This window comes from Vidua chalybeata, chromosome 24 (assembly GCF_026979565.1).
Source record: "Vidua chalybeata isolate OUT-0048 chromosome 24, bVidCha1 merged haplotype, whole genome shotgun sequence".
Lineage (NCBI taxonomy): Eukaryota > Metazoa > Chordata > Aves > Passeriformes > Viduidae > Vidua > Vidua chalybeata.
The window spans coordinates 2,072,241-2,088,759 of record NC_071553.1 but is presented as its reverse complement, the minus strand read 5'-3'; the positions used below and the strand labels follow the sequence as shown (position 1 = coordinate 2,088,759).

The following is a 16,519-nucleotide window of genomic DNA, read 5'->3' as shown; positions in this document are numbered from 1 at the left end:
GCACCCGGAGCGTGGGAAGCACCTCCAAACCCTCTGAGGATTCTCAGGGGCTTGGCCACCCCCGAGCAGGATTTAACCTGCTCATTTGCATGCCCTCATCACCTCTAATTAAATCTGTGTGGTGCCACAGTCCTTTCAGCCCCCACTACCCCTGGAAATCCCCGGGCTGTGCTGCCAGGATGATGGATGGTGGGAAGGAAACAGGATGGGTCCCACACACAGGAGTGGCCACGGGCACGTTGGTTTTTCCCTCTTCACGCTAAAAATAAGAGGGTTGTTGCAGGTTTGTGGCCAGAGCCATGGGGCTGTGGAGGAAAACCAGCTCTTTTTGTGGCCATAGGGCTCCTGGCCTGTCCCTGGCCTGGGATCATATCTCAAGATCACCCAAGTGATGGGTCCCCAGTGCTCTGCAGCACGTGCAGCTCCCCCACTGAAATCCAAAAAATTTCTATTTCAACCTCCTCAAAGCAAAAAATCAATGGTGTGAAGGTCACAGGGCTCCAGCCAGGAGCCACCAGCTGTGAACACCCCCGGCTGAGCCAGACAGGGGCACGTCACTCCCAGAGTGCCCCAGATGTCACCCGCTCACCACCTCCATCCCCCTTTGGAAATGGGAGAGGGGAAACAAATCAGCCTCCAAGGATGTCACCGGGGGGCTGGGGAAGCCAAAGGGTTAAAAAAGCCCCACGGACTTTGTCCTGTTGCTCTGAAGAGATGGGATCAGCAGCACACTGGGAAAATCAGGATAAGCCAGAGCCATGTGGGCCAGGAGCCCAGGGCTACAGAGCCCACAGGCTCAGGGCTGAGACCCCAAGGGATTGTCTTGGGGTGACCCCAAGGGTGTTCCCAGGGAATGAGGGGTTTGGTGGCAGCACTGAGACAGCACCTTCAGGAATGGGAGATGCAACACCCAGGGACAGCCACCACAAAGGGACCATCGGGGTGACAGGGAGCAGCAGGGTGCTGGGGACCAAGCAGGGGGACAGGGAGCAGCAGGGTGATAGAGGCTGGCACGGTGATGGGGACCAGTAGAGCGACATGGGACCAGCAGGTTGGCAGGGACCATCAGGGGATTGTGGCAGGGTGGCCGTGCCAGGGTGACCATGCCAGGGTGACCATGGACCAGGGCTGGACCAAGCAAGACGTGGAGGCAGGATGACAGCGAGCTGTCACCAAGCATCCTCTGCCTTTTCCTGTGTCACCCCAAAACAGCGTGTGAGCCCAGCAGCTGTGACATTGGCTTGTCACTGCCACCACCAAGGAGTCCCCGTGGAGGGCAGGACTTGTGGATTTGAGCATGTCTGAGAGGCACAACCCTGGGGCTGTGCTTTGTGCCGTGACATCCTTGTCGTGCCACGCCACTGGTCTGACCCCGGAGACTGATCCAAGAGTTCCCAGCCCCTGAGGGGTTAAATGTCCCCAGCCATCCCCCAAATGACGAAGAGTCGCTGGTCCCCAGCAATTAGGTGACAGATCCGGGTACACCGCAGCCCGGGCTGTGACGTGAGGACGGATCCAGGCTGGCTGGTGGTTTGTCCCTGGCGGGCACCCAGCCCCCGGAGCCACAGCTGCTTCCCGGCCCCGCGGCCTCATGGCACCTGGCCGGGAGCGATGTGTCACCGGGAATTCCAGACTCTGCTGGCTCTGGGGTCCCCCTCTGCCTGGTGACCCCACCAAATGCCCCGTGTTGTGTCTGGGGTAGGGCAAGATCGGGTGTCCCCCGTGGGAACAGGATGATGTCCCCACGGCTGTCCCCGTGCTGGGTGCGGAGTGCCCTCCCCAGGAGCAGAACAGGGCGTGCAGCTTGAGGCCGTTTCCCTCCCCAAAGCAGCTCCGCTTTGGGGTTAATTCACAGATTTTGCACATTTTGATGCTGGGGGTTTCAAAACCTGAAATGGGGAAAGATTTCTGTGATTCCAGAAGGCTCCGAGTCCCTCCCGGGCTCTTCCCAAGGGGGTTGGTGTCCCCTGGGGACTTCCCGAGCCTGGGGAAGGGTGAGGGGGATAGAGCCGGGTTGGGGGTGTGCAGGGAATTGTTGCCTCTGGCTGGGAACTGAGGAGAAAAACAATAAAAAGGGGGTTTGTAGTGAATCTGCAGCCCGTGCCGATCCCAGCTTGCCCAGTGGGGTGACTGGGAGGAGCTGGGACGGGGCGGGGCGAGCACTCTGTCCCTGCCGGGGGTGGGAATGGACGGGCCGCGCTCCTGCCGTGCCCTGGGCGCTGCCGGGGGGGGTTCGCAGCACTAAATGGGGGGTGGGGGGCTTGGCTTTTGAGGGGATGCAACCCGAAACCTCCCACGGGGGCCACAGGCGGCCCCTTGTGCCACCCTGCCCCGAGAAGTGTCACCCAAATGTCCCCAGCGCCAGGGACGCCGGTGGTGTCAGAGGCGCTGGCAGGACACGGGACCCTGCACATCTGGGTCCGCATCTGGGGGCGCCACATCTGGAGGCATCGCACATATGGGGGGGTTGCGCACCTCGGGGGGTCGATCACACATCTGGGGAGTGCCACACACCTGAGGCCCCCCATGCGGGGATGGTGGCTGCACCTCTGAGGGGGCTGCACATCTGGGGGGGTCCCACATCTGGCGCTCGCCCCATGCGGGGTCGCACATCTGGGGGGTGACACATCTGGGGGGTGACACATCTCGGGGTGACACATCTGGGGGGTGGCACATCTGGGGGGTGACACATCTCGGGGTGACACATCTCGGGGTGACACATCTGGGGGTGACACATCTGGGGGTGACAGATCTCGGGGTGACACATCTGGGGGTGACACATCTCGGGGTGACACATCTGGGGGGTGACACATCTGGGGGGTGACACATCTGGGGGTGACAGATCTCGGGGTGACACATCTGGGGGTGACACATCTGGGGGGTGACGCAGCGAGGGACGGGTGCGACACGGGTACGTGCTGCCCCCTCGTGGCCGCAATGGGGACTGCACCCTGCCCCTCCCCGACAGGGGAAACTGAGGCACGACCGGCACCCCTTCCCCGCCCCCTTTGGGGGGAATTCACAGCTCCCCCATAGCTGCTCCCCCCGGTTCTGCCCGCGCGTGTCTGCCGGCCGTCCCCGAACACTCCCAAAGGGGGTCGCCTGCTCCGTGTAACACCTGAGGGATGCCAGACGCCAGGGTGCCTCCGTGGGGGGGTCGGTTTTGTCCACAAACCTGGGAAAAAAAAGGGAGATTGAAGGTGAGCAGGGATGTGACAGCCTGAGGGACTGGGGAGCACAGATGGGACCCTCGGGGACACAGGGGACACGGCCCAGCTGATCCATCGCCTCCTAAATTGCACCGGAGAAGCCAAAGGGCTTAAAATGAACACAAACCTCACAACCCCGTGCCGGGAGAGGTGGTTCAGAGGGTCACTCCAACCCCACAGACACGACCTCCGGCCACCCCGTGTCCCCCCAGCCAAGCTGACCCCACGGTTCTGGGGATGATGACTCCCTGCACGCTTCCTTCACCCAAATCCTGGACTCTCAGCCTGGATCCGGCCCCTTCCTCGGTACAAACCACCCTGGGAGGATTTGACAGCTTTGGTGAGGCCGGGATTACCCCGCGGGCAAGGGCACAGAGTCCTGCGGGTCACAGGGCTGGGTCCTGCCAGGCGGGACGTCACCGACACCCAGCCCCGGGGCGGGGGACCTTGGGCTGGCGACACCCCGGGCCGCACTCCCCGCTGGATGCCCCGGGGCCAGCACGCCCTGCGCGGGGTGGGGGGGGCCAGGGTGATTGCGGAGGTGGTGGCTGTGCCAGGTGCTTTTGTCCCCGCCGTCCCTCCCCTGCTTTAACGAGAGGGCAAAGAGCAGCTGGGTGCGGTGCCGACGACAAGCCCTGTCCCCTGCCCCTGTCACCCTCCGCAGTCGCGGCCCGAGCAGCAGAGCCAGCCATCGAGGTGAGCGGGGGGGACAGCCCGGGGCAGCGGCCCCATCTCGGGACATGGGGGTTCGGCTTCGGCCGCCGGGCGAACCCCTCGGGGCTGGGATGGAGCGGGGGAACTGGGGAGGGAGGGTCAGGGCGGTCCCGGTGGCCACCAGGGCGACGGCACCGCCCGGGTGGGGGGTTGGGGACAGACTGGGGTGACACAAAGACCATGCTCAGTTTCCCACAGCAGGATCGAGACGCTCTGGCTGCTCCCCGGCAGGATGGGGGACCCCTTCGGCCGCTGGAGCAGCAGCCCGTCCCGGTGAGCGGCCAGCGGGGCGGGCGGGTCCCCACCCTGGGGACCCCCGAGGGCTGGGCGGGACAGGGGGGCAGGGGGTGTAAATGTCCCTCTGTCCGTCCAGGAGTGAATATGACGACCGGACCCCGCTCCGACATTCCAACAGCTTCGTCCGCCTCACGGGGAAAAGCATCTACAGTGAGTGCACCCCAAAAACCCCTTTAGTCCCCCCCCGCTACCGCCCCCAGCTTGTCCCTGTCACCTCACCCTGCGTGTGCCCTCAGACCAGTGCAAGGACTACGGGCAGACCCTGCTCAAGCTCCAGAATGATTTCCAGCACCACGTTGAGGTAGAAACCCCCCCCCCAAACTGCCCCGCGCCCCCCAAGCTTGCCAGGGGCCCGTGTGACACCGTGTGGCACCGTGTGACACCGTGTGACACCGTGTCCCCCCCAGCACCTGCTCACGATGCCCCTGGAGCGGGAGCTCCGCAGCGCCGAGGACTGCCTGGGGCGCCTGAAGGACCTGGAGGAGCAGGGGCGGATCTGGGGGCAGGATGTCATCCTGGAAGTCAAGGACCAGGAGCTGGTGCTGAGCGATGTGGAGAGCAAGGTACCCCCCGAGCAGGGCACCCCCAAAGCCCAGCACCCCTCAGCCAAGGCACCCCCTGAACCCTGGCACCCCCTAGCTATGGGCACCCCCAAACCCCCGTACCCCCTGGCCAGGGCATCCCCTGAATCCTGGCACTCCCTGGCTATGGGAACCCCCAAATCCCAAACACCTCCTGTCCAGGTATCCCCAAACCCAAATACACCCCACTGCCCGCCACCCTGGCAGCTCCTATAGCCCTGGCACTCCCCAATCTGGGCAACCCCCCAGTCTGGCACCCACACCCCTTCCCCACCCCCAAACTCTGCTATCCCCCTCCTATGCCACCCCACCACCCCCATTAAACCTCACACCCCACAAGCCCCAACCCCACAATCCCACTCGCACCCCTTTAACCCTTTCCTAGCCATTCGGGGACTGAGCACCCCGTTTTCCACCCTGCAGGAGGAGCTGGAGGCTTTCCCGCTGGGAAGCGTGCAGGGATGCTCCGCCGGCCTGGACAACGCGGTGCTGGCCGTCCGCGTCCAGGAGAGGAGCCCGCCGAGGAGCAGCGTGCTGCTCTTCCAGTGCCAGCGCCTGGGGGTGAGCCCTGAGGGGGGAAAAATGGGGGGCAGCCCCCCGGGATGGAGTCTGATGGCAGCGGGTCCGTGCCAGGCAGAGACGCTGAGGAGCAGCCTGGAGAAGGTGTTGAGGCAGAGGAAGGAGGAGCAGAGCAACCACTACGGGCACAGGTATGGCGGGTAAGTGGCCCTGCGGCCCCTCCCTGCAGACAGCTCGACTGGGGCCCCAAGTCTCGCCCCCCAAAGTCGTGGTGAGTCTGGCGATGGGGTCTCCTCGTGGGTCCACAGTGCCCCAAAGCCCCCCCTGCCCGTGGGCACACGCCCCCAGCTGAGGGGTGAGGGAGGGACCCTTTTCCCCTGTGCCCCAGCTCCCGGCTCAGCCCCCCCATCCTGCCCCACGCCATGAACACAAGCCCCCCACCCCACCCACGGGCTCAGCCTCCTCCCCCCCCACTCCATCTCCATGGGCCCAACCTCCTCACCCCATCCACAGGCTCAGTTCCCCCCCTCTTCCTCATCCCCGCGGGCACAGAGCCCCCCACGGCACCCACGGGCTCGGTGTCCCCTCATCCCACGGGCACAGTGCGCTCCCCGCCCTGTTTCCCATCACTGCTCTCCTCCTCCCTCTGACCCCACAGCCCATTCCCGGAATCAGCCCCGCTCCCACCCCCTACCCACACACAAACCCCCCCCTCCCCACCCCGCACGGCCCCCCAGGCTCTCCTTCCCCTCCCCATCCCGCTGGCCCCGGAGCAGCCCGGACTCGCCACCGAGCCCGGCCCCGCCGTACGCGGCCCCGGAGCGCTGGGCAGAGCCCCCCGAGCCCGACTCCTACGAGCCCCCCCAGCGTGGGCTCTCCTCGGACTACCGTGAGTCTCGGCCGGGGGAGGGAGGGACCGCACCGTGCCTCAGTTTCCCCGGGAGCAGGAGTGATGCTGGGGACCCTGTGGTGTCACCAGGTGCGCCTGAGCCCCCGCAGATGCCACGGAGCCGAGCCCCCGCCCAGACCGTGTCCGAGGCGGAGCGAGATGTTGTAAGTCCCGACCCCATCCTCATCCCCCTCCTCACGGGTGGGCACACCGCAGCTCCCACCCAGCACACACCGCCCCCCCCCCGCACCCACAGGAGATCCTCAACCACGTCCTGGGCGACCTGGAGCGCTTCATGGGCCGGCTGAAGACGGCCCTGAGCTCGGCCAGCACGAAGAAGAAGCTGAAGAAGCCAGGTAGGAAGGGAGGGGGTGTCCCGGGGGGGCTGCTCGGGGTTCTGCCCGGTGCCAGCCCCCGGCTGTGCCCCTCCAGCGCTGCCCCCAAAGGATGCGTACACGGATTTCTTCCAGAAGGTGAAATACGCCCTCAATCTCCTGGTAGGTCCCGTTGGGCTGGAGGGGGCGGCTGGGGGTGGGGGAGATGTGGGGAAGGGGCTAAATGGGAATGGGGGGGGCTGTGTGGGGAAAGGGGGACTGTGAGGGTGGGGGGCTGTGGGGATGGGGGCCCTGTGGGAACAGGGCAGTGTGGGGATGGGGGATTGCATGAGAATGTGGGGAGTGGGGTTGTGTGGGGACGGGGGGCCATGGGGTTAGGAACGGGGAATCTCTGTGGGGTGGAGGGGCTCTGTGGGGTGAGGGAGATGAGGGTGAGCTGAGGGGCTCTGTGGGGACGGAGGGGATGTGTGGGGCGGAGGGGCCATATGGGGACAAGGGTCTGTGTAGGGATGAGAGGTGTGGGTGGGCTGGGGGGCTCCGTGGGGACACCCTTCCCCCCCCACAGGGACGGAGCCACCGCTCCGTGACGGACCCCGACCCCCTCGAGCTGCTGCACCTCATCTTCTCAGCTCTGTCCTTCGTGAGTGCCCCCAGAGCGGGTCCCACCCCCCAGAACGTGTGACACGGGTGGGGATCACCCCTCACTCCCCCCATCCCGGGGGGACAGCTGCTCCATCCCCGTCCCCTCCAGGTGCTGGGCCACTGCCCCAGCCCCGGCCTGGCCCCGGCGGTGCAGAGCCCGCTGCTGCTGCCGGAGGCGCTGGAGTTCCTCGAGGAGGGCCTGGGCGATGACGACTACGGCGTCTGGAAGAGCCTCGGCCTCGCCTGGAACAAGTCCAGGTGGGCTCCAGCCCCCCGACACCGAGAAAGGGGGGTCTGGATTTGAGGGGGGTCACAGCGCCCACCCCGGTGCCCTCCCCGATGTTGTAGGGCCGAGTACCCCGACAGCGCCCTGGTGCCCGCGTACATCCCGGTTTTTTCGGACGGGTGGCTGCCCCCCGTGATGGAGCAGGAGCGCCGCAGGGGCCTGCAGGACACCCCACCGCCTGCCTCAGTTTCCCCAGCTCACTTGCGGCACCCTTCCCCGTCCCTGCCCCCCGCACAGGCACCGGCCACCGGCTGGAGGGACAATCCCAGCCAAGAGTAAGTGTCCCCCTTTCCCCACGCATGCGGAGGGTCGGGGTAAGATTTGGCCCCCGGCTGGGCACTGATCCACCCCCTCACCGCTCCCAGATCCCCCCTCCCTGCCCAGGGGCTGGTCCGAGCCCTATACGACTTCCAGGCTCGGAACTCGCAGGAGCTGAGCGTCAGGAAGGGGGACACGCTGCAGGTACAAACGGGGGCCCCTCCCTGGCTGCTCGTGGGGAGGACGCAGTTGGGACCCCCCCCGGGACCCTGGCCCTCCCTTGTCACCTCCCCCAGGTCTTGGACCAGCAGAGGAAGTGGTGGCTGGTGCAGGACGAGCGGGGGGACAGGGGGCACGTCCCCGGCAACATCCTGGAGCCCCTCCTGGAGCCGGGGCACAGCGCCAGGCAGGTGGGAGGCCTCTCTCCGCTCCCTTCCCCGCGCCCCCCACCAGGAGGGGGTGGCCGGCGGCTACCGCGATGTCCCCTCCCTTTGTCCCCCCAGGACAGTCCCCCCACCCTGCAGCCCAGCTCCTCGCCGGCAGAGGTGACGGCCTGGCTGATGGACAAGGGCTTCTCGCGGATGTAGGTGGTCCCTTGAGCCCCCTCCCCCGCCCAGAACCCGCGTGGGTCCGTTTGGGGCTGGGGGCGAGCCCGGCTCACGCCCGCCCGCCCGCAGCACGGTGCGGACTCTGGGGGTGCTGCGGGGCCACGAGCTGCTGCAGATGAGCCCGGCCGAGCTGCGAGGTGTCTGTCCCGAGGAGTGGCGGAGGGTCCTCTTCAAGCTGTCCCCCATCAGGACATCCCTGGGGGTGAGGCACTTTCACTGCCGTACCCCCACCCCATCTCGGGACCCTCGGCCCCGCGCCCCCTCCCCACCCCCGGGGCTGGCCTAGCGGGACCTCCACCCCCCGCCCCAGGGTGTCCCTGGGGGTACGGGACCCCCGGCCCCCGCCCCCTCCTCACTCCTGTGGGTGAGGAAACCCCGCCCCAGCCCGGGCTGGCCATGGGGGGGAGGGGAGGGACCCTCATCCCCACGCCTCCTCCCCTCCCCCCCCACTTCTCCCATCCCCTTCTCTGCAGATCGGTCCCCGGGACTGAGCCACCGAGGCCACGCTGGTGTCCCCATCACGTCCCCGGCCCGGATGGAGCACCCTGAGAACGGCTGGATTTGGGGGCGAACCCCAAATCCCCCCTGCCCCCCCAAGACAGAGAACCACTCCTTAAATTACAGAACGTCCCCGGCAAAGGAAGGAGGGGGGCAGGCACCCCCTCGGCGGGGTCAGGCGCTGGGACGTGACTTTGCACCCCCAAAATGTAAAGCGATTGATGTGGAAAATAAAAGTGACAGCAGTGGGGTGTGCAGAGTCTGGGGGGACACCGGGGGCAGGGAGGGGGACACAACATTTCACCCCCCCGCAGCACCCAAGGCACACTCCTGGTGCCCAACTTTGCGAGTCGGTGGCAGCGAGGGGCCCCAGGGGACAGGGCTGTCCCCAGCCCACCCCGCTCAGCACCCTGGGTGGGCGGCAGGGCACCAAGGCTCCCTCCCCCCAGCCTTTGTCAGGGCTGTCTCATTAGAGCTCATTAGGAATGTGCTAATGAGGAGCGGGGGCGGGAAGAAGGGAGGCACGGGACTCCTTTCCCTTCCCTAGGGCAGGAGGGAGGGCTGTGGGAACAGCTGGGGCAGGGAGCCCCCCCCTCACCCCACACTCACCAACCCCCAACCATGGGTGGGGGCCCCCCAACACCACAAGGCTTGTGGGGGGCTCAGGGAGCCACATCTAAAAAGCATTTTATTGTCTTGGGGGGCGTCATGCCAGTGGTGCTGTCCCCCCCCACAAGGATGGAGGGTGCTGGAGGGGCTGGGTCAGGACTCCCCCCACCCTCTGAGCCCCGTGCTGAGCTCCTACAGCTTCTTGTTGCCCCACTTGGCCATCTTGTTGTTGATGGGCATCTTCTGGAAACGGCTGGACTTCAAGTAGGCAGCCACCTTCTCCAGAGCCTGGGGGCACACACGGAGCGTCAGGGGTGCCCCCACCGCGGCAGCCCCCACCCAGGGGTGACCTCGGGGTGCCCCTGCTCACCCCAAAGCGCTCCACGAAGTCCTTGAGGTTCTTGAAGGGCTCCAGGCACTTGGGCTCGAAGATGCGGTTCTGGTCCAGCACGTCGAACATGAGGAAGTCCACGAAGGTCAGCTGGGGACATCGGGGGGACACAGTGAGGACAAAAACCCCCTCCCCAGCCCCTCAGCCCCCTCGGGGGTCCTGGCAGTACCTTCTCCCCTGCAAACCACTTTCTGTCCCCCAAGAAGTTGGAGAACAGCTTCAGCTTCCCCGGGAGCTGCTCCAGGTAGCCCGGCTTGAGCTTCTCCTGAGGGAGGAAGGAAGGGATGAGGATGGGCAGCCCCAGTCTGCCCCCCTGGGGATCAAACACCCTCCCTGTATGGGGTCCCCAGTGCTGGCACGGGGTCCCCAATGCTGGCAAGGGGTCCCCCAGCCTGCAGGACACTCACAAAGTCAGGGTTGTAGCAGACCATGACGAGGCTCATGCGGAAATCCATGATCTGGTTCTCCAGCATGTCCACACGCAGGATCTCCTCCTCTGTCTCACCACCTGCACAGGGGGGTCAGCACTGGGGGCCCAAACCCTCCCTGACCCCAGCTCGACTGCTGGCTGTGGGTCCATTTAACTTCAGCTCCAACCCCATGCTCACCCCGACTCCAGCCTGTACCCCAATCCAAGCCCAACTGAACCCCAATTCAATTCCAACCCTACTCCAATCCCATCCCCAACACTACTCCAACTCCAGCTCCCAACCCAACACTAAGACTAACTGTACCCCAACCTCAACCCTACTCCAACCCCAACTTTAATCCAACTCCAACCCCATCCCAACCGCACCCTAATCTAATTCCAATCCCCCCTCCAATCCCTGCTCCAATCCCCCTCCAACCCCACTCTGATCCCCACTCCAACCCCAGTCCGATCCCCGCTCCAATCCCTCTCCAATCCTCCTCCAACCCCAACTCCATTCCCAATTCCAATCCCACTCCAGCCCCTCTCCAAGGCACTCACACATGTTGTGCTTGCGGGCGATGTAGCGCAGGATGGCGTTGCTCTGTGTCAGCTTGGTGGGGCCGTCGATGAAGTACGGGAGCTGAGGGGACAGAGGGACGTGGGGACACGGGGACACCCCCAGTCACAGCCCCCCCAACCCCAGAGCACCTACGTTGGGGAAGTCAAGGCCCAGCTTCTCCTTCTCGTTGATCCACTGGCTCTTATCGTAGTCGGGAGCTGGAAGGGAAGGGGGGTTGGGTGATGTCCTGTTCACCCCAAAAGAGGTTGAGGGTGGTGTGGGGACACCCTGAGCCCCCCTCACCTTCCCCACAGCTGTAGAGCTTGTCCTCATAGGGTGTCTCCGTGTACTCCAGGAGCAGGCGGATGGCGTGGGCGAGCTGGGGAGTGGGATCGGTGAGACGCCCCAAAAACAGCCCCCAAACGTGAGCCCGCAACTGGCTCACACGTGGGGAAACTGAGGCACAGGGGAGGGCAAACTGCACCCCCTTCCCAGTACCCCCAGTCAGCACCCTCTGCACAGGAGACCCCCCAAAAAGCAACATCCTCCCACCCCTAAGTGCAGCAGGACCCCACAAGACATCCCAAACCCCCCTCAAAGACCAGAGGGGCTCCCGCAGCTCCTCCCAAGGTTAGGAGGACAGCCCAAGGCCTCCCAAAAAAACAGAGGGACCCCCACGGACTCACCGCAGCCCCCCAAGGGTGGCCCCCTGCTGTCCCCCCCAAATTAATGGTCCACCCCAGCCGCCTCCCCCAAAACACCAGAGGGACCCCCACAACATGCCCCAAAGACACAGGAGACCCCCGAAGACCCCCCACAAACCCCCAGAAGCCAGGGGAGACCCCGGAAGACACCCCACAAGCCCAAAGCGACCTCCCGCAGCCCCCCACAAGATAAACGGGACCCCCGACGACCCCTCGCTGCCCCCTAAAAGCTCAGAGGGACCCCCACAGCCCCCCCAAGCCAAAAAGGAACCCCACAGAGCCCCGCAGCCCCCCCCAGAGTGCAGCGGAACCGCCACGGCCCCACCCCCAAAACCAGAAAGGACCCCACAAACCCCCCGAACATCCCCTGCGACCCCCGAAAGACCAAAGGGACCCCCCGAGACCCCCCCCGCAACCCCCCCAGAGAACCTGGGGGAACCCCGAAGACCCCTGAAGTCCCCCCAAAAAGCGCAGCGGGACCCCCGGACCCCCCTCTGGGGTCCCCGCAGCCCCTCCCCCGCGCGGGGGTGCCCCTCGGGGGTGGGGGGTGCCCCCGGGGGTGGCGGGTCCCCACTCACCCCGCGGATGTCCCAGTACCCCAACACCGCCATGGCCGCGCGACCGCCGCCCCGCCCCCACCGCACAGAGACCACGCCCTTCCGGGGGCGGGGCTTGGGGCGGGGCTTAACGGGACCGGGCCCCACGGGGGTCCCCCTCATCCCGGGGATTCCCTTTATCCCCCCGGGATCCCCCTCATCCCGGGATCCCCCTCATCCCGGGGGTTCCCTTTATCCCGAGGGTCCCCCTCATCCCCGGGAGCCCCCTCATCCCCAGGGTCCCCCTTATCCCCGGGATCCCCCTCATCCCGGGGGTCCCCCTCATCCCGGGGGTTCCCTTTATCCCGGGGGTTCCCTTCATCCCGAGGTTTCCCCTCATCCCGGGGGTTCCCCTCATCCCGGGGGTCCCCCTCATCCCGGGGGTTCCCTTTATCCCGGGGGTCCCCCTCATCCCGGGGGTTCCCTTTATCCCGGGGGTCCCCCTCATCCCCGGGAGCCCCCTCATCCCCAGGGTCCCCCTTATCCCCGGGATCCCCCTCATCCCGGGGGTTCCCCTCATCCCGGGGATTCCCTTTATCCCGGGGGTCCCCCTTATCCCGGGGGTTCCCCTCATCCCGGGGATTCCCTTTATCCCGGGGGTCCCCCTTATCCCGAGGGTCCCCCTCATCTCGGGGGTCCCCCTCACCCCGGGGGTCCCCCTCACCCCGGGGGTCCCCCTCATCTCGGGGGTCCCGCTCACCCCGGGGGTCCCCCTCATCCCGGGGATTCCCTTTATCCCGGGGGTCCCCCTCATCCCCGGGAGCCCCCTCATCCCCAGGGTCCCCCTTATCCCCGGGATCCCCCTCATCCCGGGGGTTCCCCTCATCCCGGGGATTCCCTTTATCCCGGGGGTCCCCCTCATCCCGGGGATTCCCTTTATCCCGGGGGTCCCCCTTATCCCGAGGGTCCCCCTCACCCCGGGGGTCCCGCTCACCCCGGGGGTCCCCCTCATCTCGGGGGTCCCGCTCACCCCGGGGGTTCCCCTCACCCCGGGGCTCTGTGGCCCCCCAGGCTCCATGGGGTCTCCCTTAGCAGAGCGTTCTGTGGCTGCCCCCCGTCCCCACGGAACCCCCTTATCCCGGGGACTCCCCAACGCCCCAAACCCCATGGGGTTCCCCGAATCCCGGGAGTTCTGCGTCCCTCCCATCCCCATGGGAGCCCCCTTGTCTTGAGGGTTCTGTGAGCACCCCAAAGTCCATGGGGACCCCCTTATCCCGGGGTGTCTGCGACCACCCCAAGTTCTATGGGGGTCCCCCTTAACAGGGGGTTCTCTGACCCTCCCCATCCCCGTGGCTTTGCGACCCCCTAAATTCCATGGGGTCCTCCTTATCCCAGGGGTTCTGTGACACACCCCATCCATCCCCACTTGATTCTGGGGGCACTGCAACCCCAAAAACTCCATGGGGTCCCCTTCTTTGGGGCTCTGCAGCCCCTTAAATTCCACGGGTTCCCCCTTTTCCTGGGGGAAATTGGCACCCCCCCCAAACTCCATGGGAACCCCCTTATCCTGTGGGGACATCACCTCTGTGACCCCCCCCCCTCAAGCTTCATTGGGGTCCCCCCTTTCAATCCCCTCAGCTGCAGGGGGGGGGGTCTCACTATCCTGGGGGGGACAGGGACCCCACCTCGGTCCCCACAGCCTCCACGGGGGTCCCCCTTATCCTGGGGATGCAGGGGGGGAGTGGCTCCCCCCATCCCAGGATCCGGGAGGGTCCCACAGCCCCCAGGGTTGCCCCACAAATGAGGGGCTCCCCCAGCTCCCACCGCGGCAGCTCAGCGCACCCCACACAGCACAGACCAGGGGGAGCCCCCCGTGATTTATTGGGGAGTTCTGGGGGTGACGTGGGGGGCGCGGGGGGGGTCAGCCCCTCACTCCTTGGTGTTGCACCACTTGGCCACGCGCCAGAAAATCGGGGTTTTCATGAAGCGCCCCGAGCGCATGTAGGCAGAGACCTTGTCCAGAGCCTGGGGGGACAGGGACACGTGGGGACAATGGAGACACCACGGGGCAGGGGTGGGGCCACTGGGGTGTCTGGGATGGGCACAGGGACACCGGGGTGTTGGGGACAGGGATGGGGTCACTGGGATGACTGGGATGGGGCCAGTGGGATGTCTAGGATGGGGACAATGGGATGTCTGGGATGGGGACAGGGACACCGAGGTGTTGGGGACAGGGATGGGGACACTTGGATGGGGACAGGGACACCGAGGTGTTGGGGACAGGGATGGGGACACTTGGATGGGGACAGAGATGGACCCTGGGGTGTCAGGAATTGGGACAGGGGCATTGGGGTGCCAGGAATGAGATGGGGACATTGGGATGTCAGTGATGGGGACACTGGGGTGTTAGGGACAGGGATTGGGACACCAGGGGTCAGGGATAGGGTCACAGGGGTGACAGGAATGGGAATGAAGACAGAAACACCGGGGATTTAAGGATGAGGCTTGGGATGGGACAAGGGCACAGCACTGAGGTGTCAGGGATGGTGACGGGCACAGCGGGGGTGCGGCATGGGGACGCTGGGTGTCGGGGATGGAGATGGGGCGGGGACACCGCGGTGGCCTCGGGCTGTGCCCTGCCCCTGCTCACCTCGAAGCGCTGCAGGAACTGGGCCAGGTTTCCCTTCAGCTCGGGACACTCAGGCACGAACATGCGCTGCTGGTCCAGCACGTCGTAGGCCAGGAAGTCCACGAAGGTGAGCTGGGGGAGGGGCGGGGGGGTCAGACCCCACAGGGACTCCCCAAAACCCCCCAGCATCCCCCACCTACCTTCTGCCCTGCAAACCAGGGCCGGGAGCCCAGGAACCGCGACAGCTCCTGCAGCTTCTTGGGCAGCTGCTCCAGGTACGCCGGCTTCAGCTTCTCCTGCGCGGCCGGGGGGGGCACAGTTCGGGGGGGGCTGCTCCCCCCAGCCCCCCAGAACGCAGGGGCATCACCCCCTGACTGCAGCCAGCTGAGCGATGTGCCCCAACGCACACCCCGTGCTGGTGGTGTCCCACGGGGGCGGACAGCCCCGGGGGCTGGGGGGGATCCGTCCCCCCGTGACCCTCCCGGGGGCACTCACAAAGTCGGGGCTGTAGCAGAGCCGGGCGAAATTCATCCTCAAATCCATGAGCTGGTTTTCCAGCAGGTCCACGCGCTGCTTCTCCTCCTCGGTCTCACCGCCTGTGGGGTGGGGAGGTGTCAACCCACGCCCCCCCCCAAACCCCGGGCCCCCCCCCGGGCGCGGGGACCCCCCCACTCACACATGTTGTGCTTGCGGGCGATGTAGCGCAGGATGGCGTTGCTCTGTGTCAGCTTGGTGGGGCCGTCGATGAGGTACGGGAGCTGGGGGTGCCGGGGGTGGGGTCAGCCCCGGAGACCCCGCACCCCCTCCCACCCCCCTCCCACACCCCCCCATCACCTACGTTGGGGAAGTCGAGCCCCAGTTTCTCCTTCTCGTTGGTCCAGTCGCTCGGGTCATAGTCAGGGGCTGGGGGGGCAGAGAGATTTGGGGGGGGGGGCTCCCCCAGACCCCCTGCCCCACTCATGGCACCCACAGCAATGGGGGGATGCGGGCATTGGGGGTGTCGTCCCCCCCCCCGCCCGGGGCAGCCGGTGACCCCTCCCGGGACAGATAAGGGAGAACGTTGCCCCTGAGAGGGGTCAAGGTCCTTTTATTGGGGGGGTTGGGGGGGGGACAAAGGTGACCCCCCGAGCTGGCAGGAAGGGTTGAGGGTGGCGGAAGCGGGACACGCTGCGAAGTGGGGGCGTCGCCCCCTTTCTGCCACAGCAGGAACGAGGGGGCTGGGGGCGGGGGTGGAGGGATTTGTGGGTCACACCCCCTTGCCCCCCCTCACCTGGGCCAGGGCGGTACTGGCGCTCCTGGTAGGGCGTCTCCGTGTACTCCAGCAGCAGGCGGATGGCGTGGGCCAGCTGGGGGCACAGCAGCCGCTTTTGGCAGCCCAAAGCCCCCCCCCCCGGACCTCTCCCCCACACCCTGGGGGACAGCACCCCCACATCGCCCCGGGACCCCCAGCACCCCCACAGCCGTGCCCACCCCCGACCGCAGCGTGCCACTGTCACCCCTCGATCCCACTCACCCCACGGATGTCCCAGTACCCCAGTGTGACCACCATGGTGACACGCGGCTGAGGTTCTGCGAGCACACGGACTGGGACAGACTGGGACGGACTGGGACGGACTGGGGCAGGACCCTCCCCTGTCCCCTCCCCGTGGCGTCAGCGGCCGCGGGCAGGCTGCCAGGGCGTCCCGCCAGCGCTGGCGCTGCCACCGCCGCTCGGAATCTGCCCCCCGACCCTCCCACATCACCTGGGGACCCCCAAACCCAAGCCATGAGAGGACACACAACCCCCTTCTGTGCCTCACTTTCCCTCTGGGGCTGCGCTCCCTCCCTCCCCTCACTTCAATTC

General features: G+C 66.4%; 3 protein-coding genes across 3 annotated transcripts; 1 reads left to right on the top strand and 2 right to left on the bottom strand.

Moving 5' to 3' along the window:
* Positions 1-4,155: 4,155 nt before the first annotated feature.
* On the top strand, positions 4,156-9,059 carry EPS8L3 (EPS8 like 3). The gene is made up of 18 exons (XM_053963710.1): positions 4,156-4,196; positions 4,297-4,370; positions 4,457-4,521; positions 4,628-4,783; positions 5,225-5,362; positions 5,435-5,520; positions 6,058-6,209; positions 6,300-6,373; positions 6,466-6,565; positions 6,642-6,706; positions 7,110-7,184; positions 7,296-7,444; positions 7,535-7,747; positions 7,838-7,934; positions 8,027-8,136; positions 8,239-8,313; positions 8,408-8,540; positions 8,812-9,059. The coding sequence occupies exons 1-18, from the start codon at positions 4,156-4,158 to the stop codon at positions 8,827-8,829; spliced, it is 1,821 nt and encodes a 606-aa protein (XP_053819685.1). The 3' UTR covers positions 8,830-9,059.
* Positions 9,060-9,506: 447 nt separating this feature from the next.
* On the bottom strand, positions 9,507-12,172 carry LOC128799652 (glutathione S-transferase Mu 1-like). Its single transcript, XM_053964229.1, has 8 exons — positions 12,090-12,172; positions 11,111-11,186; positions 10,961-11,025; positions 10,807-10,888; positions 10,244-10,344; positions 10,006-10,101; positions 9,816-9,926; positions 9,507-9,733 (listed from the first exon to the last, which is right to left on the bottom strand). The coding sequence occupies exons 1-8, from the start codon at positions 12,120-12,122 to the stop codon at positions 9,638-9,640; spliced, it is 660 nt and encodes a 219-aa protein (XP_053820204.1). The 5' UTR covers positions 12,123-12,172; the 3' UTR covers positions 9,507-9,637.
* A 1,725-nt stretch (positions 12,173-13,897) lies between these two features.
* Positions 13,898-16,285, bottom strand: LOC128799651 (glutathione S-transferase 2). The gene is made up of 8 exons (XM_053964228.1): positions 16,190-16,285; positions 15,947-16,022; positions 15,515-15,579; positions 15,353-15,434; positions 15,172-15,272; positions 14,877-14,972; positions 14,698-14,808; positions 13,898-14,072 (listed from the first exon to the last, which is right to left on the bottom strand). Exons 1-8 carry the CDS (start codon positions 16,223-16,225, stop codon positions 13,977-13,979), a joined length of 663 nt encoding a protein of 220 aa, XP_053820203.1. The 5' UTR covers positions 16,226-16,285; the 3' UTR covers positions 13,898-13,976.
* Between the last annotated feature and the right edge of the window lie 234 nt (positions 16,286-16,519).

Excerpts from the sequence above, each read along its gene's own strand:
- EPS8L3 (XM_053963710.1), top strand. The coding sequence starts at position 4,156 with ATGGGGGACCCCTTCGGCCGCTGGAGCAGCAGCCCGTCCCG. Across the intron at positions 4,522-4,627 it reads ATTTCCAGCACCACGTTGAG|CACCTGCTCACGATGCCCCT; the intron begins GTAGAAACCCCC and ends TGTCCCCCCCAG. Across the intron at positions 6,210-6,299 it reads TGGGCTCTCCTCGGACTACC|GTGCGCCTGAGCCCCCGCAG; the intron begins GTGAGTCTCGGC and ends TGGTGTCACCAG.
- LOC128799651 (XM_053964228.1), bottom strand. The coding sequence starts at position 16,225 with ATGGTGGTCACACTGGGGTACTGGGACATCCGTGGG. Across the intron at positions 15,435-15,514 it reads TGGGGCTCGACTTCCCCAAC|CTCCCGTACCTCATCGACGG; the intron begins GTAGGTGATGGG and ends CGGCACCCCCAG. Across the intron at positions 15,273-15,352 it reads CGCCCGCAAGCACAACATGT|GCGGTGAGACCGAGGAGGAG; the intron begins GTGAGTGGGGGG and ends CCCACCCCACAG.
- LOC128799652 (XM_053964229.1), bottom strand. The coding sequence starts at position 12,122 with ATGGCGGTGTTGGGGTACTGGGACATCCGCGGG. Across the intron at positions 11,026-11,110 it reads GCTCTACAGCTGTGGGGAAG|CTCCCGACTACGATAAGAGC; the intron begins GTGAGGGGGGCT and ends CTTCCCTTCCAG. Across the intron at positions 10,102-10,243 it reads TCTGCTACAACCCTGACTTT|GAGAAGCTCAAGCCGGGCTA; the intron begins GTGAGTGTCCTG and ends TTCCTCCCTCAG.